General features: G+C 36.4%; 2 protein-coding genes across 2 annotated transcripts in view; both read right to left on the bottom strand.

The window, feature by feature from the left end:
* Positions 1 to 19,084, bottom strand: part of LOC121380623 — a 38,396-nt gene extending 19,312 nt beyond the window's left edge. The window contains exons 1-11 of the mRNA XM_041509525.1: positions 18,973 to 19,084; positions 16,548 to 16,702; positions 15,492 to 15,642; positions 13,636 to 14,325; positions 12,754 to 12,908; positions 12,232 to 12,382; positions 11,565 to 11,696; positions 10,552 to 10,700; positions 9,792 to 9,942; positions 9,357 to 9,432; positions 4,564 to 4,634 (exon numbers count right to left, since the gene is read on the bottom strand). Of these exons, the coding sequence (XP_041365459.1) occupies positions 4,564 to 4,634; positions 9,357 to 9,432; positions 9,792 to 9,942; positions 10,552 to 10,700; positions 11,565 to 11,696; positions 12,232 to 12,382; positions 12,754 to 12,908; positions 13,636 to 14,325; positions 15,492 to 15,642; positions 16,548 to 16,702; positions 18,973 to 18,979 (1,888 nt within the window). The 5' untranslated portion in view covers positions 18,980 to 19,084. The remainder of the gene's footprint in view (positions 1 to 4,563; positions 4,635 to 9,356; positions 9,433 to 9,791; positions 9,943 to 10,551; positions 10,701 to 11,564; positions 11,697 to 12,231; positions 12,383 to 12,753; positions 12,909 to 13,635; positions 14,326 to 15,491; positions 15,643 to 16,547; positions 16,703 to 18,972) is intronic.
* A 4,233-nt stretch (positions 19,085 to 23,317) lies between these two features.
* LOC121381408 lies at positions 23,318 to 27,620 on the bottom strand. Its single transcript, XM_041510711.1, has 2 exons — positions 26,956 to 27,620; positions 23,318 to 24,462 (listed from the first exon to the last, which is right to left on the bottom strand). Exons 1-2 carry the CDS (start codon positions 27,052 to 27,054, stop codon positions 24,028 to 24,030), a joined length of 534 nt encoding a protein of 177 aa, XP_041366645.1. The 5' UTR covers positions 27,055 to 27,620; the 3' UTR covers positions 23,318 to 24,027.

Genomic DNA, 27,620 nt, shown 5'->3' with positions numbered 1-27,620 from the left:
ACCAAGTCACCACAAACAAACTTATTTCCTATTATTATGGAAACAGTAAAAGAATCTTTCATAGCTACTCCAAATAAGCATTTTTAATAATTATTTTGTTATAAGAATTATTTGTGTTAGTTTATGCTGTCTTTTTTTCCTTTTTTTTGTGTATTGATATGAGCATTTTTAATAATTCTTTTGTTACAAGCAATATGTGCGTAAGTTTATGCTGAAAGTTTTTTGTTTGTTTTTTTGCACTCAACACATTTTAATTACGGTTATATGGCGTCAGACATATGGTTAAGGACGACACAAATATTGAGAGAGGAAACTGTTGCCACTTCATGGGCTACTCTTTTTGATTAGCAACAAAGGATCTTTTATGTGCACCATCCCACAGACAGGATAGTATATACCACCGCCTTTGTTACACCAGTTATGGAGCACTGGCTGGAACAAGAAATAGCCATATGGGTCCACCAACGGGGATCGATCCTAGACTGACTGCGCATTAAGCGAACGCTTTACCACTGGGCTACGTCCCGCCCTTTTTTGCACCGAGTACACTTCATGTAGCAAACCTTAAATTATATGCTAAAATATGTTTATATGTTTTGTTTTTAAGTAATAATATTTTAATGCTCAACTAAGAATTTAGTGATAAATTACTGCAATGAATTTCAACTAAGAAACAATGCATTTCAACTAAGAAACAATTCATTTGAACTAAGAAATAACATTGTACTATAAAAGCTTGTCCACATTATTACCTGTATGATTAATTATTATATTTTGTAATATATTTTTGTGATTAAATTTTATATATATATATATATATTTATCTTTTGTGACTGATAAGCCTTGTATACGTGCTAATAATTTATATACATGTACATGTTTAGTATCCCAGAAAATTCATATTTTAGATATTGTAATGGCTAATAGCCTATTGCAAAAAATATTATTGTTATTAGATAATGACAAAAACAAGACAATCAGAATTAAGGATTAGCTTATTTGTGTATTTATATATTTTCGTGACTGTAACTTATGAGCTTTATAGCTTAAGTCAATAAAGAATTAGTATAATGATTAATAACATACATGTATCATAAAAAAAGAATGCTAATTTTAATACACAATAAGCTATATTGTGGCATGGCTAACAATCTGATATTAAAAAGGCAAATATGTTAAATCATTTGTGTTCCCCACACAAACATCAATAACACAAATAAGTACAAGTAATAATATTTTAGTGAATAAAAATGTCAAAAAGTATTATTATATACATATATAATATACAAGGATAACTGAACTTTTTATTAATATTATCATAATTCAGTTAAAAATAATAAAATGTATTATATCTGAAGTTACATATTCATATATCAGTGTTATGTTTATGATTATAATATGCAACGTTTTGACATATACATGTGTATATCAGTATATAATTCTTGTTTTCTTATGTAAGTAAGTGCCACATTGGAGATCAGCATGCATTTTGCATTGAATGTGATTTTCACTCGGTTAACAAAGTTTATTATTATTTTGGACAGGTTAAAATAAAGAAACATACATGTATGAAAATGTTCGTTACACGTAGCTGTTGATTGCCAAGATATGTAGTAGTCACTAGCATCATCATTAATGATGTCATCATCAACAGTTTAACAGACATACATGTACTAAACTAACATGATGTAACAGTTAAGATTATCGTTAATAAATTAATTATCAACAGTGTACTTTAGTATGGCAGAGCTCACCCTGCCAAATTAGCCTATTGCTAATTGTTACAGAAAGTGGCTACAACTTTTACTATTTGGCTAATAAAATTTTGATTAAATTAGCAATACTTTACATACATGTCTTTGAATATCAGCTTAATATAATTGTTCAAGTTTGAGTCATGGCATAGACATGTTAAAATGTAATAGATCTTAAAATTATCATTAATAATCAACAGTTTACTGGTATGTTTAAGTAACTGATGTGAATGATTTACTTTGGTTAAATATTGAACAAAGTTAAGTGGTTAAAGCAGTAAGTTAAGCGGTTCATTTTAACTAAATTAAACATATGTGCAGCACAGATAAATCATATTTTTAGTAAAGAGGAAATAAAGTATCGGTTATTACTAAACAATGGACTATTATCTACTTGATAAATTTTAGCCGCAGTTAACTCAAAATAAACAATAAATTAAATTAACCAATGAGCTGTTAGTAGTTTACTTAAACAAAATAAATAGATTTTAAAACACTTCTTAAGAGCTTTAGCTCCTGACTGTAGATAAACAATGGGCCATTACTAGTACTAGTATATTACTTTAAACAATGGGCCATTACTAGTACTAGTATATTACTTTAAACAATGGGCCATTACTAGTACTAGTATATTACTTTAAACAATGGGATATTAGGATGTAACTTTTAATAAACACTACCAGTAATAGTGTCTTTATTTAAATAAACAATGTGACATCTCATGTTTATGGATGAACCTCTTTACTTCAAATAAAAGATGGGCTATTAGGTTGTGGATTTTTTCAATTCAGAAAAATTCAGTAGCAGTTTTGGATATTAATGATTTCAGAAAAAAAGCACTGCAGTATTATTTAAGCTAATGTTTGATAGAATATTACTGCAATGTATTTACTTTAGTTAAAATGTGTTTGTAATTGTAAAGGATGAAATGTAGACATTGATTACCAGTTTGAACCAATCAGCGATCAGCTATAATCATTTAAACATACTTCTCATGCTGTGATTACCAGTTTGAACCAATCAGCAATCAGCTATAATCATTTAAACATACTTCTCATGCTGTGATTACCAGTTTGAACCAATCAGCGATCAACTATAATCATTTAAACATACTTCTCATGCTGTGATTACCAGTTTGAACCAATCAGCGATCAGCTATAATCATTTAAACATACTTCTCATGCTGTGATTACCAGTTTGAACCAATCAGCGATCAGCTATAATCATTTAAACATACTTCTCATGCTGTGATTTCTTTTATAGGTACCTAACTTTTATATTTTAATTTACTTCAAATAAATATCAGCATGAATTTTTTATTTTAGAAAAATGAATCATCCATACTTGTACTTTACCATCAAGTATTAGAATAGGAAAGAACTATGACTATTACTTTAGACATAAATGATGGGCAAATCCATGTACACATGTGTCTTAGTTTATGCTTAAATCAATGATAAGACGGTAGGTTTAAATAAATGAAACACAGTGAGACTTGTACATTTCTGAAGTACACTTTGGTGAAATAAATGTTCAAATTTGAAAATTTGAAGGTTATGGGTGATTTAAATTTGGTCAATTATGAATGCAAGCAATTTTAAATTCTGTTGAGAAATTAAAAGTTTATTAAATTCAATTCAAAGATGTGTTTTCATGGCAAACAATATAATCTCTTTAAAACCTTCAAATCTCAGGAAATAACAAGAGGTCCAACTAAGTGAGTATAACTAAATATGTCATGATTCAGTATGTCATGATTCAGTATTGATCTTATAGTTATAATACTATATGTGATGTTTCTAAAAACCAGAATTATCATGGATTGTTATTTCCTGCCTACCATAACGAGATCTGTGTTTTAAAGTGTTATGGATTATTCTGTTATTCCTCAGGAAAGATACAAGCAGCATGCACTGCATTCTGACAAATCATTATAAAAAATTCTGTTAGCTTTCTACGGTGCTTGTTTTGCCGATGAATAAATTTTGGGTATTTATATTTTCATTTTTGCAGGTCTTTATCTTTGAAAGTTATAAATATAGTTTTGGTAGGCAAGAAAAATAATCACTTATCCTTGCAGGAGAAAGCAAAATCCCATCCCTTGAGTTACACGTTGTGTCTTAAATTTGCAAAGGCTCATTTCAGGCAGTCTGTCGAGTCAGGATTTCCCTCCAGCATAACATATTTGTTTCCACTTCCAGGGTTTAAGCTAAAGAAAATCCTCTCTTTTGTCTTACCCCAATTGCTACACAATAAGATTTCACAAAACATGTTAACTATTGTTATTAGCTGCTTAGGTAATTAATTGTGAAATATATATTTGCCAGATTTAACTTCAGTTCATGTTTCATGGTTGAAAACTTAAACCCTGCATTCTGGTTACAATATAAAATGAATACAAAATATTCAAAATAATGATCAGTATTATATACTATCTTTTTTTCACATCATTTTGAAATGAAATTCATGTTGCTATTTAGGCCATTATTATGGTATTCTTTACACCAGGCTATGATGTCATTAGGTCGATGTCGTTTTGCTGAACCAGACATCATAATTCATTGGCCAGCTACTGGCGAGTGTATTTTTGGCAAATACATCTTTAATCCCCACCTTGTCGAAGGGGTTATTTATTAAATTTAAATTTTTTTAATTATTAAATTACCATCTTTGTCACATCAGTAAACCCTTTCATCGTCAACATTATACGATGTAGTATATGTTATCAATGCAACATTCTAGTTACTACAGTAAAATGTAAAGTTAAGATTCCACTTAACTTAAGCAATAATAAGTGTAATACAAATACCATTGGTAGATGTCGGCGGTTTCATTCTACTGTTGAGGGATCCCACTGGCTGTGACATGTTCTGCTGGAAGCTACAAAGCATGGAAGGAAAATATTCTGTAGGAGAGTTGTAAAAACTTTGGCGTCAATGGGCTGGATTTTAAATAAAATAACCAGTGATACTGCAAGAAATCTGAATGCATTTTGGTTAGATGTTTAGTTATTTCCTTTTGTGCACAAAGTGTGATGCCCAGCTTGTTAGCCATTCACTAACAAGAATTGAAACCTGAAAGAAAAAGAGCACGGGCAACAAACAGGTTTTCTTTTTTCTTTTTACTTAAAGTGGTATTGTAGTAAACCAAAAGGCATTTTAATTTTTGTTTTGTTTTAAAAAATATATATTTTTTTTTAAAGCAACAGGTTGGAACAAAACCCTTTACTGAACCTATCAATTATGTTTTATGTTTTTGTTAAAGTGCTTTTTGGTGGGTTTTTTTTTTTAAGTAATACTGTTAACTCTGTATGTTCAGTTTGATTCTGTATCGCTGTTGTGAGTCAGCCATTCCAGTTTATTAACAAGTACAAATATAACTGCTTTACCCACGTTTATCAGGTCACATACAGCATCAATCAGCAATCATTATTATATGGGTGGGGGGGGGGGGGGGGGGTGTTCTATCTTAATATTCAACTTTATTAGAATTAGTGCTGTAATAGAAAACAATTATTCATTGCCTCATGTGTACCACCCTTTATTAAATTAAATATATTGATAATACAAGTAGTTAATTACTTGTTAATGATGTGTAATATAAATAGGCCTTGTTCTTTTGGAGATTATTAATAAATTAAATTTGATGTTTATGCTTGAACACCATATACTGTAAATCATGTAATTAATACGTCATGATATTATTGCGTCCGTACACGAGTGAACACAAATGCGTATTTTTATTAATGCGTCGGGCAAAAGTCCACATCACATAAAAACCACTGTTGTGTTGTTATTATATTGTTTGGGCTTCATCTTTCATGTCAAAAGAAGTCAGTAGTTGTTTTCACAGCTACTACATAATCTGAAGCTGATCGCATGGTGGATCGACCAGGAAACCCTAATTACTTAAAGTAGTGTAATTAGTATAACTACACCTTATTGTTAAGGGTATGCCTCGCACTTTTGTGTGGTGATCGCTTCTAATTAATCCACCAGTAGGAATAAAAGGTAAACGGGTCGCTATTACAGGGCACGCGAACGCAGACGTATTATTCTAACAAATGTTTTAGACTGATTTTATACACTTGATGCGCAGCACAGGAATAGACGTTAACAAATACAACTTGCGATCAGTCTAACTTAAATGACATGTATAGAGTCGAGCCAAATGGTTTGAAAAAATACGCACGGATTGTTGGTTGCGGTTATATAATTTTCTACTGTTTCATTTTTAAAGGAATATATTTAGTAATACAATTTGTTGATTATAATTTTACAAATGTTCAAAACAGTTTAAATGTATACAGTAATCCAGAAGTGTACTGTAAGAAAATTTGAAAAGTACTCACATCGCAAAATGAGCTTTTTAAAAAAAAACATTAGGAACATCACTGCATTATATAACCGCTATGATATTCCAGGATAGTGAAAATAGAATGGCAACATCGAAACGAAAGAAAGATTCTTGAAGTATTCACAAAAAGACATTTAACAAAAATTGTTTTTGTATTTTGTTTCATCTTTATATTATAAAAGTTTTATATTTTATTTAGAAGTATTATAGTAAAATCCTGCATATTTTTTGTATTGGAAATGAGAATAAACAAAATGCGTCAAGTTATTATTGCGTCGATGTGTTCGCCGCATTTTTCGCATTAATTACTTGCTCGCATTAATTTCATGATTTACAGTATTTAATTTTATACAAGTTTGATTTGTTTAGTACTAACTTCTTCATATAAAAAAATAATGTAATCATATTTATTTTGAACAAGGAACAGGTTTAAAATCTGTTTTATTTAGGGTAACATGATTTCAATTAAATGGTTCATCCAACAAATGTTTTGTGAGATAATAATAATTGTTGATGTACAATCTATTTGGTGCTTACAAACAGCACATATAGTCTCAGATTAAAAACAGTTTCATTTACCTTTTACATGTAATTCATTGCATACTATTTTATCAAATTTAGTTAATTAATATGCACATATTAATTCAATTACAGATAATGTTACTTTTAGAGCAGTCAAAAGAGTTGTTTTAAAACATCTTTTACAAGCATCAAATTGCAATTTACATGAATGTAAAGTAATAATTAAAAATAATCAAACATGTATGCTGGTAATAGAAAACAATTTACATGTACAGTATGTGAAATATTTCATATTTCAAAGTAATTTGAAGTTAATGTTGGTGCATATTAGATGCACATGTAGTGAATACTAGATATTTGCATTAAGTATTTTGTTAAAATTAATATATGAAAAACACATTGTAACCAAGGATTAGAAGACTTGTGTTTTTCAATTAGCATATAAATTCTGTAATAGTTATTACAAATATTAAACTTTTTATATTGATTGCACAAAATCTAAACACACACCATCTTTTTCTTGTTCACCTAGCTGACAGTGAACATTTTAACAACAGAGTGTTATATGACAATAAGACTCTTGTAATCCAGAGATACACTTTTAGTAACCGAGTTCAGTTTACTTGTTTTGTAACTGGATTCAGTTTTCTTATCAATTCAGAGTTCGTAACCAAATGTTTCATCTGGTTTATATTAAATTTTCTAACTGAATGTTCAGGTTTTCTTTTCTGTATTACTTTGTTTATTACTTACCCATTTGATTACCCTTTGTTTGCCTTATCTTTCCTGGCAAACTGGATTTAAGCCTTAAGAATAATGGATTCTTGAGGTCACTTTCTGCTGCATAAATAGATACAGCTGATTTAATATTATAAAACTGCAGTATAATTTTTATCTTTGATTTTGTTGAGCAATATTAAGTTCTCATGTTTTCATCTATTCTCTCAATTCCCATTACAAATACAAAAAAAATGTTTTTTAAGCAACATAAACATTTGTATTATGCTATAATTTCCTTCTTTCTATGCGGGTGTTTGTTTTCTTCTGTTTATTTTACATATAACTTTTGTTATGCAATAACATTATTTTTAGAAGTCACAAATAATTATGAGGTCAGCTACATAGCTGGAAACGAGCAAGCATTCTGAAAAATATGAATAACAAAGTAATTTATCATTAATAATATGTATTATTTAAACTGATTTAGTAATTAACCTTAAAAACTAACAGTCCTCAGGCTTTCAGCCTTGAGGGTTGTTTATAGCATGGTTATCTTTACATGTATTCACATATATGCATGGAAATGTGTCACAGGTTTAACAATGAAATCTGTGCAAGTTTTCACAACACAATAATTTAGCTGTTCTGTAATATTTTTCAGATTTGTTGATTGCTATCCTGGCACGTGCTAATCAGTAGTGTTATGAATATGAATGGAATGGGGCTTTTGTATGAAAGATCACAAATGTTTAAAATTACTAAGTTTCCAATATTTGCAGAACACATGAATGAATGATTAAACATTGTTTAAAAAATATGAAATCTGAAAAAACCATGAAATAAAACAATAATATAACAACTGAAGTAAATTCATTTTAAATAAAAAAGATGAGCATGCCTTGATATTAACAGTATTAGAAGGATGAATAGTATTCAAGACAAAAAGAAAATGTATCAAATTAACTTTGTTGATGGTGTACTTGATCTTAAATGTTATAAAAAGAATTACACTGGCCTGAGAACACTAAGTTTCGGATCTTAGTTTTAAAGTTTTCATTCCTTTCACTTTGTTAGAGCTCGTATGCAAGAATGATTGTTCTCCTAACAAAACTTAAAATAACAAGCTTGATATTTATTCTATACAAAACATTTAAGTTTGTTAAAAATGATCACAGACTGAAATCAAAATCAGCCCAATGGTTTAAGAGTAACTCCGCTGAAGGTAATCAAACTAAATCAATCCAGTCCAAAAGCATATTCCTATTTAGTCCATATGAATAAAAACTGAAAGTTAAAAAACATTATTCACTCCAACCAAACCAAAATTCGAAATATTATCCAACTCGCTCTTCCTAATTCAAACCAGAAGTTAGAAATTTAGCCCTATTCACTTCTAAAGAAAATCAGAATTCTAGAAATTTAGCCCAATTCACTTCTAAAGAAAAGCAGAAGTTAGAAATAGAGTACAATCCATTCCATGTAATCCAAACCATCAGTTAAAAATACACGTTGTCCTAATCAATCCAAACATATTTCAAATGACTCCATGTTTATGTCTTAAAACATATACTTCGATTCACTTAAGTGAATCAAATCAGAATGTTAAAAATCATCTGATTCACTCCAATCTAAATCAAAGCAAACATCAAACACTCAGTCCAGTTCACTCCATCTAAACCAAAGCAGAAATGAATAACATTTCACTGCTGACTCCTAAATTAAACCGAAGTCAATATAGCTTGATTTACTATCCAACTCAGATTAATGGTATACAAACACTAGTCTGAATGACTCAATAAAAACATGATCCCTAATTCACATTATATATACAGAAAATTGCAACAAAAGCCTTGCTAACCAAACACATAATAAAAAAAGAGTCAGGTACGAAAATATGATCTTTGTATCAAAATGATTAGTAAACAGGTGATATGCTGAATCTGGAAGCTGAACGCGAGTGAACCGAGAAGACATGACTCATAGAACATGGCAGGTTTGGTTTACCTCGACTGGTTACCAGCAGGTGTCATCGGTTTGCGGGCATCTGATGTGGACTGTGAAGGAGCTTGCTTTGCTGAAACTAGAGCACACAAAATTAACATCCATGAAGTTGTATGACAGAAACAAAAACACTATTCCGTTAAATTTAGGATATCTAGTGTTTATATTAGCTTATTTATAGTCCTCACCACAAGGAATTTACTATAAGTTATTTATTTCTAAGCCGATTGTTTTATATATTGCACATACATTTTTTTTTTTTTTCCGAAACACTTTACTTTTCTTCTTACATCAAACGAAACTGAAATTATTTACAAAAACATTTGTAGGAAGCTGGGACAGACTATAGGTCTTAAACATAGAAAGGAAAGGGGTGTGGGGGAAAATGTTTATTTTTGAAGTAAGTAAACCCACTAGATAATGCGATAACTGAACTACCTTTAGCAGCAATAACATTGACGAGATTGCATGACACAAGAGGTTCGCTTCTTCCAATGTCGTATTGGGCGAACACTCGCACAAACTGGCCATCACCGACACCACAGCCAGTAACCGTACACATAGTGACAGACTTGGTCAACTCGGAAACCTGAAACAGCACACATACTTACAAACAGATGAATAAACCTGCATTAAAGATTATTTGTGATTAACAATCTTAAACTGACGGTTGTCACAAAGAAAGCATAGAAAACATATGAAAATCTTTGTTGTTATTATCATTTATTAAAATTATAGGCCATATAAGGATTAACCAATTATGGGTTAAAAATGCTAAACATTGTTTTACAAATTAAACTATAATATCACCTATAGAAAAATATACCATATTTCAAGATATATTACATCTTGAAATACAGTCTATTTGTCCATATGATTATCAAATATGATTCCTTAGTAGTTCTCAACTATGAAAACAAAAGCAAAGGAACACACACTTAAAGATGCCTCAGCATATATTTAACTACGAAGCTATATCCAACACCCTCCTCAATTACAAAAGAGAATAAATCCTGGTTCTTAGCCTTATAAAGATAACAAACGAAACCTTTCAGACCATCACACAACCTTCTGCACAATTACATGTCCATGATGTCTAGCGATTAGATTGGTGCAAAGTATAAAAGCATATTAAAATGAGCATCAAGTACAAGATGGATCTAGTTTCGCAAGAAGAGATTATACACTGCAGTTGTACCTTGGTCCATGATGAGTTGTTGGTACTTCTCTCTACCACAAAGCCCTTCAGATTGGGACTAGGCGGGCTGGGATTGCACCATTTCACCGAGAACTTGTCAGAAGATGCAGACACAACTAGCAGAGGGCCACACGGCTTCTTCAAATTAGCTGAAAGTGATGAAATTAAGGCACATGAAGTGTGAAGGAAAGAAAATAAATGTTTGTTGTGCAACACACGCCGTTTCATTCGCACGTAGCTCACACATTAAATTCTGCACAACCCATTTTTCATTCATGATGATGGGTTACACAAAAAGAAATGGGATATCTGAAAGAAAAAAAAGTATAACCTATAAATAGTCTATATAAATTTATTTTTAATTCTCTTTTTCTTTTCAACGGTTTTCTTTTTTTTTTGGGGGGGGGGGGGGGGGTGTCAGACTTACTGTTTCAACTCTCACAACTGTCATAATAATCAGCTAGACTATGGATATTACAGGTAAAGGAAGGAAGGATGGATGGAAATGTTTTATTTAACGATGCACTCAACACTTTTTATTTACGGTTATATCGCGTCAGACATATGGTTAAAAGGATCACACAGATATTGAGAGAGGAAACCCACTGTTGCCACTTCATGGGCTACTCTTTTCGATTAACAGCAAGGGATCTTTTATATGCACCATCCCACAGACAGCATAACACATAACACAGCCTTTGGTATACCAGTCGTGGTGCACTGGCTAGAGCGAGAAATAGTCCAATGGGCCCACCGATGGGGATCGATCCCAGACCGACTGGGCATCAAGCGAACACTTTACCACTGGGCTACATCCCGTCCCTACAGGTAAAGAGACAGGTCATTATAGGTAGAATTCAATCAATGTCAGTTCACAGACACAAAAAAAGACAATCTGGCTTCCACTTTCCCAGTGTGTGTGTGTATATGATAACCTGCTAGGGTCCAGGAATAATACAACTAAAAATAAGGGGACTACAGGTAGAATTCATAGATACACAAATTGATCTTACATTTAACTGTAGTCGCTGGATTTGGTTTCTGCATTTCCTGGGTAGGTGCAGATGAAGTCAAACTAGGGATTAGCGGTGTGGGGGTCGGTCTTTTAGACCCCTTCAAGATCGACTGTGACTGCAGAGATTGTGCTGAAAGAAGACATTGAAGTGTTAAAGTACAGTATCAAGCAGTAAACAACACAAGCATCAGCATAATATATCAGCTAGCAAATCTAATCATTACACCATTCTGAAAAAAACCTGTTATTTTCCTTCATTTAACACAACACAAAATCTCCCACCTCTGTAGATGACGTTTTTATCTCCCTTTGTTAGTGATGAAACCATTTACAAAACCTACATACTGCCCATTCCACAGATAGATTTCTTAAAGGATCCCTCATACTATCAACATTCTTTCCTTTCAGGACTAGCTCTGTCAAGCTGGATTGGTCAAAGGCCTACTAGAGGCTAGACTATTACGGATCTCTTCTGAAGGTGATGACCTGGGCCAAAATATTTAGTGCACATTTCCTCATATGACAAATATCAACAATTTGCAGAAGATACAAACTGGTGTCGAAATACCATATGAATATGTGCAAAAATGCTGGTAAAAACTGTATGACAATGTGATCGATTTTAAATGGTTAAATATTGAATACATCTTTGAGATTGAACAAACCTTTAGCTGCAATGACATTCTTGAGATCGCATGAGACCAGTGGACTGCTCACTCCATCCGCGTACTGACAAGACACTCGCACAAACTGACTCTTGCTTCGGTCGTAGTTCTCAAACGTACAAGTTGTCTTTGTCATGTCAGTCTGCTTAGCCTTTGGAAACAAAAAAAAAAATTAAATATGAAATCCATTTACACATACACGCATACTTCTCATAACCCATGAGCCAAAATGATACTATAACAGCATATAATGGATTTATGTATGACCTTTCTACCAGTCAGGGTAGCACAAACCATCGACTCTAATAAACCACTTTATGGAGCACAGGTAGTGAATCCACACAAGGAAGGATATCCCAACAGATTATAAACTATGCCTGTTCGGGGTCTACCATGTTTATTTCAATACTTGGTTGAAAAAGAGAAGAAACCGGCTGTTGTCACCATACCACAGCTGGTGAATGACGTAAATCCATACAGATACAGATGGTAGTATGTTAAACAGGACCTAGTATAACCTACCTTTGTCCAGCTGATGTTGTCAGAGCCCAATTCCACCAGAAATCCCTTGAATCCAATCTTCCAGCCCGCCTGCTGGGGTTGAACCCAGGACACAGTGTACGAGTTCCCAGACACACTGCTCACAACAAGCGGACCACAGGGTTTGTGCAGGATATCTGCAAGCAAAGTGGCAAACATTTTACAAATGACAACACCTAAAACATTAAAAAATATAAAATCTGCTTTAAATGTTTTTAGAAATCACAGCAAAAATGAGTGTTTTTAGTCCATACACTTAATCTAATCTCTAACCTTGTTACATTTCACCAAAAACCTAATAGACTGGTTTCCAAATTCCCACAGCCAATCAAATGGTTATATTCTTCCACCACGTCCAAGGGAATTAATCATTTTCAGTTTCTTGCTTAAAACAATGTACTCTAGTGGTAGAATATTTGAAAGCATCTTTTGCTCCCATTTTGATGCAAGCTAAGTATTTTGTCCTTAAGCATTGGATTGGATCAGTTACAGCAATAAAACACTGAATATGAAAACACATAGGCTAAACCTTTCTAAATGGAAAACAATGCAAAACAGATGTCACATCTCTCTGTACATATGGATCATAATACAAGTATTTCCACATCCATTCCGTATCTACTTCTCTTTGAATGAATTAAACTTATGTCAACTAATCCACCTAAACCCAACTGCGTGTAAAGCCATCATTCTAAAGCCTACTGCACACAAGTTATCAACTGAGCAAAACATCAGACTGGACGATAGACACAACAAAAAAATCTCCTTGCCTGTGGTGATGAGGCAAAAACCAGTGGGGACAGCACTATTTCAACCACTGCTACACCAAACAGTTTACTCCTGTAACATAAACACAGCACCCACCTGTTTTACTATTCTGAGTTTCATTAGTCTGAGCTGTTAGAGGTTGATCGATGTCCTGTAGTAGTGATGACACTGGCCCCCTTGGTTTGGCTGGCTGCGTGGACCCAGACATCTGCAACAAGCTCGCCTTGTGTGGGGTAATTCTCTGTGTTGGAGTCGGCAACAAGCCACCTTTAGGAGAAGGTGTTGAACCAGCAGGTTTTGTTGATGATGACCCAGGATTAGGAGACAAGCCACCTTTAGGCTTGGTAGATGTATCTGTTGATGAAGCGGGTGTCAGTTTAGATGCATTCTGTGACTGTTTCGTCGCCGGAGATGTGTTCATGCCACCTGACTTTTCTTGTTTGATAGCATTCACATTGGGCAACTTTTTTTCAGGAGACTTTAAACCATCTGTTTTGATAGCATTTGCGCTGGTTAATTTTTCTCCTGTTTTTATGGGCATCACTTTGGATGTATTCACCTGACTAGATGCTTTGGTTGGTGTGATGCTCATCAACTTCTCTGGCTGGTTTGGAGCTTTCACTTTAGATACAGACTGCTCTGTCTGCTTGTTAGAAGATGCACCAGAAGGCTTTGATCCAGCAGTGTTAATCTGCGCTGAAGAGTTTTTATCATTTGAAGCACTACCTTTCTGTAATAATTCACTTTGTTTTCTAGGTGCATTCTTCTGCGAATTCAGTGAGCCCACTGAAATGCACAATAAAAATAAGAAATGACATGAGCATTTTTTTTAAACATATAACTAAACATACACATAATACTACTTTCAAGACTGCGAGTTTTTCATCAAGAATAAGAACATGGTTAGGGCTATGCTAAAAAGATAAATTGTTACGGTGAAGCAAGATATGATAGAGAGGGCTTGCTATCGATTCAGAGACTGATCTAGAACAGTCGGTAGATCACACACCTGAAGCAGTTTGGTCAAAGTAACAGTGGCGTAGTGTGGGATGCCAGCACCCGGGGCAAGACAAGTATTGCGCCCCCTAACCAGTCGACCATTAATACTCCCCCCCCCCCCCCCCCACCCGAGTCCCTTTCACCAGTCCAGAATTTTGCACCCAGGGCAACTGCACCCGTGGCCATGCCCATGCTACGCCACTGCATAGTAATGAATCCCCTTGGTGGACCAAGATTGCATGAAAGTTGAGGCGATAAACGTGCCCAAAATAATCACAACAAATTAGGTATAAACATGCTGACCTCAAAATCACTGAAATGTTATGTTTAATTACGTTAAAATAACTTGAAATACATTAATTTCTCAATATTGAACACTCTCTAGCAACTGTTAATGACTAAAGAATTAAAAAGACCTTCTTGCACTCCGAAGACAAAAATCCTTGTGATGCCCAAATTAGTGAGATCTAAAGCCCTGGAAACCAACCTCTGGTTGGGTTTTTTCCCCATCCCAACCTGTGCCCTAAGACTGATATATATCAACGTCCATGCTATGTGATGTCCTGTCTGTGGGAAAGTGCATATAAAACATCGCTAGCTGTGTACCAATAGCTAACTATTAATTAATCAATGTGCTCTAGTGGTGTTGTAAAACAAAACAAACTCACTTTTTCGATTCAATACATGTACAAATGTATGATATATACTGAATTGATCGCAGATGCCCACAATCAATCTCCTTGAGCACACTGTTGCAGTAGATTCAGAATCTCATCGTATACACATAGATTTGTAATATTTATCAAGCAGTTTAAAGTAGGATGGCATGCATACTTTGGTGGATTTTGTTTTTATCATATAACAAAACAAAAAATCACTATTCTGTCCAAGGATTAGTATGTGTTTGTGTGTCCCTGTGTGTATCTCAAACATCATCATCATCATGGACAAACCTTTAGCACTAATGACATTCTTGAGGTCACACGATGTGAGAGGACAACTCGTTCCACCGTCATAGCGACACGACACTCGGACAAACTGACTGGTATTCTTGTTGTATTTCTCAATGGTAAACGAGGTCAGCGCTTTGTCAATTTCAGCAGTCTGAAACACAATTTCAGTGATTTCACAATCAGGTATAGTTTGTTGTATAATACCACTCAATGGTACAAAACATTAACACATTATATACGAATATAAATTTATCAAACAGAAAATGTGAAAAGTGATTCATGGCTAGCCAAATTATCTATTAAACTAACAGAAACCCAGTTATTTTAGTATTTATCTAGCTTGTTTTAGCATGGTGCAGCACCATACCTCACTAGACTAGCACCATGTTGCCTTAATCAGTGCCATGCTACACTGAGATTAAAAAAGCCTTTTTCAATAATTAATTCTAACATTGCATTGATAAAACACTAAAAAAAAATATTATTAATTAATATAATATATCTGTTATATATTTTTTTTCATTCATTTATTAAAGCAAGAACATTAATTACATATATTTCAATTATTGTTTTTGTCTTTAATGTAAACAAAGTGCCCTGAAAATGGTCAAAATTGCCCTCAAAGTGTTTTGTCTACCATGCCTCGCCAAATTTCTAGGAAAAACACTATATTTTGTAACAAAATATCAATTAAAACTTGAAATTATTTCGCCAAATTAAAATAAAATTTGCCAATTGTTTTTAAAATTCGCAGTTGGTGAATTTGGTGAATGCCAGAGCTAGCCCTGTAATTTATTATCTCTGATTATTACATGTGTACCTGATTACTTAAATGGCAATTGAAAGTACACTACAGAGCTATTTGAAGAAGCAAATGAACGTAGTCTGTCATATAAAATATTTGGGGTGGGTTTTTTTATAAATATATGCAATATAACTGTGTCACGGTTAGCAGTGGCACTCGCTAACTCTGGGTGTTTATAATTTTCGAAGTGTAAATAGATGATTTGGCAAAGATTTCTGCCCGCCCAGTGCTAGCTCAGTGTGTAAACCAACCTTTGTCCACTTTACATTATCAGAACTTGACTCGATGAGAAAACCACGGAAGTTGTTGACTGCACCAGAAAGATTTGGTTTTACCCAACATACAGTGTATGAATCTTGTGACACACTGCTCAAAACGATGGGGCCAAGCGGCTGTTTCAAGTTATCTGCAACCAAACAATACGACACATTTATGCAATGTACAAGAGGAAAACACAACTTTAATACTCCAAAGGCATCATTAATCATGATTAATTTTGAACAATACGAGTACAACTACATCAGGATTAGAGATGGGACGATTATTTGATGTTACCGAAAACAACAGTTTTAGGCTCACGGTTCGGTGCACCATCTCCCCAATTTGTGAACCGCAGTTCATTTAGTTTTTGGGGTTTTTTTAATGGTACATATATATAAACATTTCCACACCTTGCTGGTAATCTCAATGACCCGAACAGTATTTCGGCCAATGACAGCATTTGATTCATTTAAACCTGACATGTTTGCATGGGCGATAGGTGTCGTTTGGATCCTGCACAGAACCCGCAAATTTCTTGCCAGGACCATAAAAATTGTAACCTCCCTAAATAGGGACTGACCTCAGTGATTAACCCACTTCAGTCATATTAATTTAAAACAATTCAACATCGCTAATTTCCATAAGTTTTTACCTGGACAAAATCATCCTCAGATCCAGAACTACAATGTACGCAAAGTTTGTGTTGTAAACTACTCTGCACTTTTTTTTTTTTTTAATAATAAATCTTTGCAGATTTTTTGGTTTCAGTACGAGCAAAAAAAATAAAAAAAATAATAACTAGTTAAATAATTCACCATTATATATTATGTGCATGTAACTTGTGGTGAGTTAAATAATTAACAGTAGGCCTATATATACTCTGTCAAAAAAGAAACACTTAGGTGATAGGGAAAGAAGAAAAGTGTTTGATTTTACAAAATATCGGTTTTTTGTACAATGTTGCTGAATGACCATGTTTGTTAATGTTCCTGGAATGGGACAGCATGCCCAAATGCACCCTAAAACAAATTTAACACACGTTGTGCGACAATTGTAGGAGATCACCGTGAAATGGGTCAGATTTTGGCGAATGCATGTGAATCTCAGGGGAAAAGATTGGGGTAGTGATGGGTATTTAAAGCTGTAATGCTCGTAATGATGCCTCATTTCCATTTCGATGAAGACGAGTTACAAGATGCCAAGACTAAGCCTGCCGAATCTAAACACTGCAATAGACCACCTTCAGTTAGAGCACCATTTCACATCTCCGGGACAGGTACCAGCAGTTTCAATCAGCTGAAGACCGGCCCAGAAGTGGAAGACCTCGCATAACAACTGCAACACAAGATCGCTACATCCAGGTTCTGCACTTGCGTCATCGAACTGCCACAGCAACGAACACTGCTGAACGCATACCTGGTTTTTGAGAAGAGTGTCTGCACAAACCATTCAGAACAGACTTCAAGAAGCTGGTTTACGGGCTAGGAAACCTAAGGTTGGCCCCTCCTGTGACATCAATATCGACATTTACTTGTTCGCTGGTGCACGAATGTACAGGGGTGGAACTTGGGAAACTGGCGGTGAGTATGGTTCAGCGACGAGTCACGTTTCCTTCTACAGCGACATGATGGACGACGTGTTTACAGATGCCGCAATGAACGTTTTGCCAACAACTGCGTCGCCCAAGTTGACAGATTCGGTGGAGGGAGTGTCATGATGTGGGGAGCCTGTACACCTGCACACCAGGCTATCGTTTCTCAAAATGATGCGTGTCACGCAGTGTGCTATGACCAACCAAGCGTTGTTAATCCTCGGCCACATTCATTTCAGTAATGCCAGAAAATACTAATTAATACTTTAATTTTTAAAACAAAAGGGCACATTATCAACTACTTAATAATATTACTTTTTAATGAAACATATAATTTATAAAATGTTTTGTTCAAACTTTATTACCGGAAGTAGTATTTTATATCAAAATATTAGGCTTAGAACCAATTGTATAATTCTAAATTTTCGGAAATATACCGATAAATGTTCACTTCGCCAATTTTTATCAAACGTTGTCCCTTTCTTCTGGGAAGGGAGAAGTCACTTCTTCTACTTTTTCAATTCTAGATTAGGTCTTGACCAGGTAGTATGGTACGAAATGACTATGGTACAAAGTGATTATGATGCACCTAAGGAAGTATTGCCCTCATACTACACATCATTCCATTCTAGCAGATACTCATGTATTTATTATAGTGGTGTGGGAGATTGAGGCACAAAACTAACGTAATAACACCCACCCACTTTCTATTCTAAATTCTTATCACTATCAGTGATCAGTAATATCACAAAATCAAAGTCAGAGAGACGCAGTAAGGATTATTTAAAACCAAACAATCAATTTATAACAATTTAATAGTTTACCTGGCATTGTCGTGGTATTTGTAAAACTACAAAATTACTTTGATAATCGAAGCAAACAATTTTTTACATTCTTTGAGACGAATTTTTTTCCATGCGACCGTCTTCTTTTGTTTATATTCCACCTTCCAAAGCGCCCCGCACCAATTCAGTCTCTTGAATTTTAAAATATATAATAAACTTCGTTTTCTTATCCTGGCACGCCATTCGATTATTTGTTTAGATAAAAATTTAAAATTTAGCTAAATCTTATTTACAACCAGATAGAAATGTTTAATTTGGTGCCATGAGCGTCCGAATTGGGGGGGGGGGGGGGGGTGTGTGTGTAAATGGCACTTGTCTCCTCCCCTAACATTTCGAAGTGTTACATTCGCCAGTTAAAGTATATGCTAACTTTATGTAATTTAGCCACATTTGCCACGATTAATTTTGTAGAAAGTAGGAAAATACATTTTAGAACATATTTTTTTTTACATTTTTCGCGAAAAGCAATTTACATACCAAATTCCTTTCATAAATTCTGTATGGCACACTCCCGCTTATGCAATATATATACTGAACAAAATAAGAAACTTCCGCTAACTTTGCTTGAACATAACTTGATGAAAACAAACCGGGGGAATAATTGTTATATATGCGTTTAAAGAGTGTTCCATGATGCATCGTTTGGTGCAAAAATCATGGCCATAGGTTAACAGAAGCTGGGAGAAATTTTGACAAAGTGTGGTAGGGGTTAAAAATAAAAACACCCACTTAATAACTAGTATGACCACCTCTTGAATTGACGACTGCAGTGCATCGCAGGCGCATAGAATTGACTAAAGTGTTGATTTCTGCCTGTGGAATATTGTTCCATTCCTGAATGAGCGCTTGACGCAGTTCGTTGACGTTAGCGGGTGAGTTGGGACGACGCCTCAATCGTCTGCCCAGACTATCCCAGGCATGCTCGATGGGGTTGAGATCAGGACTTTTAGTGGGCCAGTCATCAATGAAATCAATGTTATTTGTCCTAAGAAAATTTACAGTGTCTCTAGCTGTATGAGAGGTGGCATTATCATGCTAAAAAATCGAGATGTTGGCGTTGTTATGGAACAGAGGAATGACGTGATGAGCGAGAATGTCATCGCGGTAACGTTGAGCATTTAAATTGCCATCAATGACGACTAGTGGTGAACGATAACCATGGGCAATGGCTGCCCAGACCATGATGGAACCCCCACCCCCCGAAACGATCTTGTTCAAGAACACAACAGTCAGCATAGCGTTCATTTCTCCAACGGTAGATGCGCGCCCTGCCATCACCACGTTGTAAAGAAAATCGGGATTCATCCGAAAAAAGAACGGTATTCCAGCGTCGCCGTATCCAACGAGTGTGTACACGTGCCCAATTAAGACGATTTAGACGATGACGTTGCGTTAAAACACATCCGACGTAAGGACGTCGTGCATGTAAAACGTTCTCCCGCAGACGATTACGAACAGTTTGCCCACTAATTCGGTTATTGTGAAGCCCAGGTGTGTTAGCAGCAGTAGCAGTGGCAGTTTGGAATCGATTGCGCAAATGCGTGTTCATGATATAGCGGTCTTGACCACGTGTTGTAACACGCGGACGTCCACGAGGTGGCAAGTCGTTGGTGCTTCCTGTCGTTCGAAATCTTACGCGAAGATTTCGTATCGCTCGACTAGAACTCCCAACATGCCTTGCAGCGTCTTCTGTCGACATGCCAGCATCAAGCATGCCAATCGCCCGTTCGCGTAAATTATTGGGTATTCTTGGCATACTAAAAATGCTACAATGTAAAAAACGTTAATTTTTTTTACAAATTTTGAAGCGTTTTCGTTCACTTGACAACAATGTCACTAAGACAAGTGAAAAAAATTGACCGAATGCTACACGGGACATGTCGAACCATGCATGCATATGCAAATTGAATTTCACGTTGTCGACGATTAACAGTGCAAAAATAATCGATAAAATTCATGAATCCTGATAATACAGCTCAAGGCTAATACTACCTATATAATTTCATTACACAATGAATTCTTTAACACAACAAATACTATATGTACAAATCGGAAGTTTCTTTTTTTGTTCAGTATATAATCGCTCTCTCTCTATATATATACTCTTAAAAAAAAGTAGGGGAACCTGAAATATTAATGTTAATATCAACTATTAGACCGAACATACGTTTTGACCACAGACATCCTAGTAAAGAACGTTCAGGTTTGTTTATCAGAAGACCGAAACACATCCCAGAGTTTGCACGTGCATCACGCAGTTGCCCCGTACACGTGCGTGGGTGTCATTCTTGATTTTGACCATTTCCAGGAAGGTCGATTAATCACTGTGGAACATTATTTCTGTCAATCTTTTGCATTCTGTTGATCATACAGTTGTTACTGTTTTGTTTTTCGTCATTTTTATTGTTTGAATTTGCGATGCGGCGTATGCAACGCGGTGAGCGTCTACGGGCAATTGGCATGCTGCAAACGGGCAGAAGTCAGCGAGAAGTGACCAACACCTTCAATGTTTCGAAGTCAGTGATTAGCAGACTATGGAACAGGTACTAACAAACCCAAAATGTTGACGATCGACCCCGTTCAGATCGTCTCAGGGCAACGACAGGAGTACAGGATCGATTCATGAATCCGTAACCAGGCTCTAAGAAATCGAGCTCAAACGGCAAATAAAATTGTTGCAAACTTTCATCAGGCTACTGGTGTCCGAGTTACGGGTCAGACGATTAGAAATCGTCTTCATGCAGCCCGTCTTCATGCAGCCCATCTTCATGCTCGACGGCCCCGGGTTGTGCTACCTTGACAAATCGTCACATTGCCCACAGACGTGAATGGTGTAGTGAGCGTCAGAACTGGGGTATTCGTCGCTGGTCACGTGTCATGTTTTTAGATGAGTCCCTGTTCACTTTGGACTTCCTTGACAGGCATGTTTGGGTTTGGCGACGACGAAATGAACGGCACGCCAACGTCACAATACGATTTGATGACAGATTTGGCGGTAGATCGGTTATGGCGTGGGGTGGTATCACTATGACTGACAGAACCCCCTCCATATTGTGCAAGGAAGGGTCAGTGGGCAGTACTACCGGGACAACATACGGACAATTTTTGTCGCCCCGTTTACTAGGCCTGTGGGTCGACGTTTTGTTTTTCAGGACGACAATGCCCGTGCTCACCGTGCACGAATCGTCAATGCTCACCTCCAGCAGCACAACATCTATCGAATGCCATGACCAGCAATGAGCTCAGACCTTTCCCCCATTGAGCACATCTGGGACATGATAGGGAGACGTGTGCGTCAACGTCAAAGATCGCCGACCATGTTAGCGGAACGTGGTAAGGCGCTGCAAGAGGAGTGGAACGGACTCCCTCAAATGGCCATTGGGAGACTCATACGCAGTATGCCTCGTTGACTGAATGGATGTCTGACACATCGTGGCGGTACCACCCGCTACTGATAAAAAACCGCCAACTTTCAAATTTCACTTCTGCCCCAATCGTCCTTCAAGGTCTATGGTGGTCATAACACCTACTGTAATACTGAACTACCGGTTGTATTGTTTGCCCTTTTATATCACTATTATTATATAACCATTCCCCACAGTTAATATACCTTACAATTTTGGCAATCGTGAATTCTTATTAGAGTTCCTCTACTTTTTTTTCTTATTATTTTGAAGAGTATATATAATCAAGGTCGTAGCTAGGATTTTTTGTTGGGTGGGGGGGGGGGGGGGGGGCAACTGAGTAGTTAATAGTCTAATAGTCAGCATTTGTAGGGACCTAATGATGCATTTTACTTATAGAATGCTGGGAAATACATCTCAGGACATCTAGTTTTGAATGTCCCCGGACCCCTCTAGAAATTCGAGTGTTTTGCGACATTGATATAAATCAATCGTCCCCCATCCCCACCATATTTATATTAATTTACTTTTGCAGTGCATGTTTATGCATGACCCTATATATACCTACTAATATATTTCAACTTATTTTCGCGCTTATATTCAATTAAGGTTCAAGCACGCTGTCTTGGGCACACACTTCAGCTATCTGGGCTGTCTGTCCAGGACAGTAGGTTAGTTGTTAATTGTTAGTGGTTAGTGAGAGAGAAGAGAGTGTAGTGACCTTACACCTACCCACCGAGTCGTTAAGGCCCCGTATCCATAGAGTGTTCTCTTGTGAACTTGTGGCATTGTGACCTCGTGACCTGGCCTTGTACTCTCTGTCTCCATAGCATGTTCCCTGTGGTATGTGCACTGTTGATTTATTGTACTTATAAGCAGGTGATAAAAGAAACACTGAACATAAAAAATTGAAACTCAAGGAAATAACAAAAATATTTAATGCAAAAAATATTTTAATAACGAAAGGATGAACAGAAAAACTGAAGATGAGGAGGATGCTGCCATTGCATTTGTTTTCCTCGCTGCTGCTCATCTCAGAAAACAATATGTGTTTAGGCAACGCCCACAGTACTGGATTCGGCTATTTTATAGAATGCGGGAAGAAAAAGGTGAATTTTACAGAACTTTCCAGGCCTTGAAACAGTGTGGTGATGAAGATCTCTTCTTCAACTATACTCGTATGAGTACTGCATCCTACAATGAATTCAAGGGCCTTGTTCTACCCAGATTTCAATCTGCCGGATCCAACTGGCGCAAATCCATCACAGCTGAAGAAAAACTGATTTTAATACTAAGGTAAGAATTGTTCATGTTAGTTCTGATTTTCAGAGTAGGATGTGCCGATCGGTATGAAATGATACGCTTGCGAGGCAGGTGGTGGTGTGGGGGTAGATAAAGTACTGCTGAACTCCGATGACTGATACGGACTTATCCCTGAGGCTGATGATGTATAACCAAACTGGTGATGATATTGATGGGGACGAGGTGTATGCACCGTAAGCTCGGAGAGGGCCTTCACCACACTCATTTGAAAAGTGAGGAAATCCGATGAAGAAAGTTTATCAACTTCAGGAAGGATCGAGCGAAAGAATCCCAAGCGGTGCGATTCAACTGGAGGGGATGCATTGAATCACTGTGTGATGCTCTTGGCAGCTTCACTGATGCTAATGGCGGTATCATCGGCTCTATCATGTCTTGAGTGTTTCTTCGGATTGGTAATACTTTTGTTCACTCTTTTGGCTGGCGGTTTAATCAGTTCTGGAAATATCTCGTCCAAATTGTTATCCGCCTGCGATGCTGTTTCTCCATCCTGGCTTTCGTCTTCATTTTGGTTTTCAATTCCATCGTCATCATTATAACCACCTTCGTCGTCATCTGAACAGTTGCTGGCCGTATTTCTTGGCACCTTGGTTGGAATAAGAAATGGCATGGCATCTATATGCTTCCATGATGTCCGATTGGATGTTCCAGTGCCAGAGGGAAGTTTCTTCTGCCGGAGAAGTGCCTTCGAGTGCGCCTGTCTCAATTTTGTCCACACGTTCTGCACGCTGAACTCTGAAAAAGATTATTGATAATAATAATATATTCATAACAGCCTACAACAATGAAAGATTTTAAAATATTGTGAATATATTTAAAATTAAATATTTAAAAGAGATACTTTTAAAAACTTTTTTGATATCAGATAATTATCATTTCTCAAATATAATGGCATCATGTTCCAAAACGTAGGTTGAGTATAAACAAAAAACCGGTAACCATAAACCTCGTTAACATTTTCTTTATTCTTTTATAGGCATCTGGCTACTGGATCATCATTTGCATCTATGAGTGTTTGTGACGGATCATGCTCTTATCTTTTCGCCTGTGGCGATGTTAATTGTTTTAGAGGGCCGTGGGCAGCTTGGTTACGTAATACCTCCGCGCGACCGTACCCCCCTAATACACACCCAGACCAGGTGTGGAGGCCATGTGGAGAGTGGTTACGTAATACCTCCCCGCGACCATGGTATTTCTGGCGAACTAGGCAATAGTAAGTCTGGCCATCTAAGAAAATATACCGTCTCTGGGAGTTGTGGAAATATCACATGATAGGTGAGGTACCGCGTTGTTCCCCAGGCGATATTCGCTGTCTCTGAGATTTTTGAATAAATAGATAGGATTTTAGAGATATCGGGGAGAAACATTGGAAGGCTCTCGGGGAACGTAGTCCGACTGGACTGGTAAATATATTTTTCTGCTCTGTTGTATAACCTTGATGTGATTGATGTGACTTTAAATATTTTAATACTGTATTGTACCAATATTCTTTAGACAGTGTCTCCGGTAATCTGACGAAGTAAATTGTAGGCTTCACTGTTTTTATACGAGTATTTGGTAAGATAAAGCTTAGCCGGTCATCCTAGAGGACCTAGGTAAACTGTAGGTTATTGTCTTTATGGTGATATGTACCAGTATTAATTCTGTATTACAAGGTTACTGAATGAGTAGTTAAGGGTTAATTAAAAATTAAAAATTAACCAGTTAGGAATAGAGTTGTAATTCCTTTATTAATTAAGTTCCCCTGGCAGCTTTTCTCAATTATCACACGTGTGTGGGTTGTATTACCGTGAAGTGATTAGAATATTGTGTAAACTAGACACCTAGTGATTAACTAATTAAGTGATTAGTTCTGGGTTGTTATTATATTGTTGTTGTTAATTAACTACTGCGGCAAGTACATTTGTCAGCGTAGTGTTAATACAGATTCCAAAGTGTATTGTGTTTTGTTGTGTTTTCTAGTGAACTAAACGTGCTATATTATATATATTTATATAAGATCTTATCTCTGATTATACCTAGAGCCGAGCCACTCGGGTATTAGACTGCCCGATACAGAGAGATCTAATAGATATACAGTTAGGAGAGATATTTGGATAATCGTGTTTTATTCAGTTACGGGTATTATAGGATCCCCGTGACAGTGTTCCTTTCCATACATCAAAACAAGCTATTGCAAGACACGTGCATACAACATGCCAAGTCCTGTGGGAAGTTCTTCAACCTATGGTCATGTCACTTCCAACATCTGAGGATTGGCGAAATTATGCAAGACGATTTGGAGAACTCTGGGATTATCCCTTTGCCATCCGACCACTGGATGGAAAACATATTCCTTTGTATAATCCAATTCACGCTGGTTCCATGTACTATAACTACAAAGGCTATCCTAGCATTGTTTTGATGGCACTCAGTGATGCAGACTCCTGTTTTATTCTTACTGATTGTGGCCAGTACGGCAGGATTAGCGATGGAGGAGTTTTTGCAAATACTTGCATGTGTAAAATTTTAAATGATGGCAAACTGAACATTCCGAGTGATGGTTTTCGAGTGAGTACATCCGACATGGAAATTACATACATGATAATTGCTGATGAGGCTTTCCCGTTAAAAGCACAGTTGATGAAATCATATCCAGGGCGTGGTCTGGATGATATGAGTTTCTAAGAGTTTACAATTATGGTCATTCGCGTGCCCGACGTTCTGTAGAGTGTACATTTGGCATTCTAGCGAACAAAATTGAAATATTTCAGAGAGCTATGTGCCTTCAACCAGACAAGGCTGTTATGGTAACAAATGCTGGATGTGTCCACAATTTTATTCGTCGTCGTGACGGACAATTGATTGATCGAAGTTCAGACATTGTTTATGAAGAAATAGCTCCCCTTGGAGGAGGTATGATCCACCTACAATGGCAGGGTGGAGGGATAGCAGTGGATAGGGAGCAGTGGATAGGGCAGTTGCCATTCGAGACACTATCAAAGACTTTTTTACTTATCCAGACGGCACCGTGTTCTGGCAAATGGAACATGTTTACCGCAATGTTTGAAAACTGTTATCGTTATCCACTTGTTTTAGACCTAGGTACTAGATTTTTAAATATTATTAAGTGATGAAATGTTTTAAGATAAATTGTTCTTGTACAACACAGTATCTCCAAAAACGACACCGTATAACGTGAAATAATAATTTATGTAATTTTAATTTACTTTTGAAAGTAGTAAATATGAATACTCATCTGTTGTTGGGCCAAATTTCTTTTGAATGACACTCCATACGAGCTCTCACTGGTGTTTGTCATGGTAATGTTTATTTTTGGGATCCTACAACAGCTCATATCCCCTCACCTCCTCAATTAAATCACCTTCACTCATACTGATAATAGCAAAAATGTCTTATTCACTCTCGTGCTGTATGAAAAAGAATGAGCATGTGCATTCCCTATGTTCCTGGTCAGTAGGTCACACATGCTGTGCACAAGGCCACGTGTTCCCTGGGTTCAACCTATGGGAATGGCCACTGAGGAAAACAAAGGTTCATTGTCTGTGTGGCGCGTCACAAGGGTACAAGGGAACAAGGAACAAGGGAACACGCCACAAGAGAACACTCTATGGATACGGGGCCTACTCGCTGTGGGTTGGAGCCGGCACAGAGCTGCGAACCCTGTACCTACCAGCTTTATCTATGATGGGTTACCCACGACACCACCGAGGCAAGTCCTACTAGTATTATATGGTATTTCTAATTATGCACCAACATGTATTCCCCACACATTCGAACAAATCTCTGCATACGGACGCCCATGTTTGTTTTGGTCTAGGCCTGTTTAATTAAAGCAGTGGCGTAGCCAGGGGTGGGTGCGCGCCTGACTGACGGGGATCGATCCTTTACCACTAGGCTAGG

The sequence above is a fragment of the Gigantopelta aegis genome, chromosome 9 (genome assembly GCF_016097555.1).
Source record: "Gigantopelta aegis isolate Gae_Host chromosome 9, Gae_host_genome, whole genome shotgun sequence".
In the NCBI taxonomy this organism is placed as follows: domain Eukaryota; kingdom Metazoa; phylum Mollusca; class Gastropoda; order Neomphalida; family Peltospiridae; genus Gigantopelta; species Gigantopelta aegis.
Note: the sequence above shows the minus strand (reverse complement) of the source record. Positions and strands in the feature narration are given on the sequence as shown.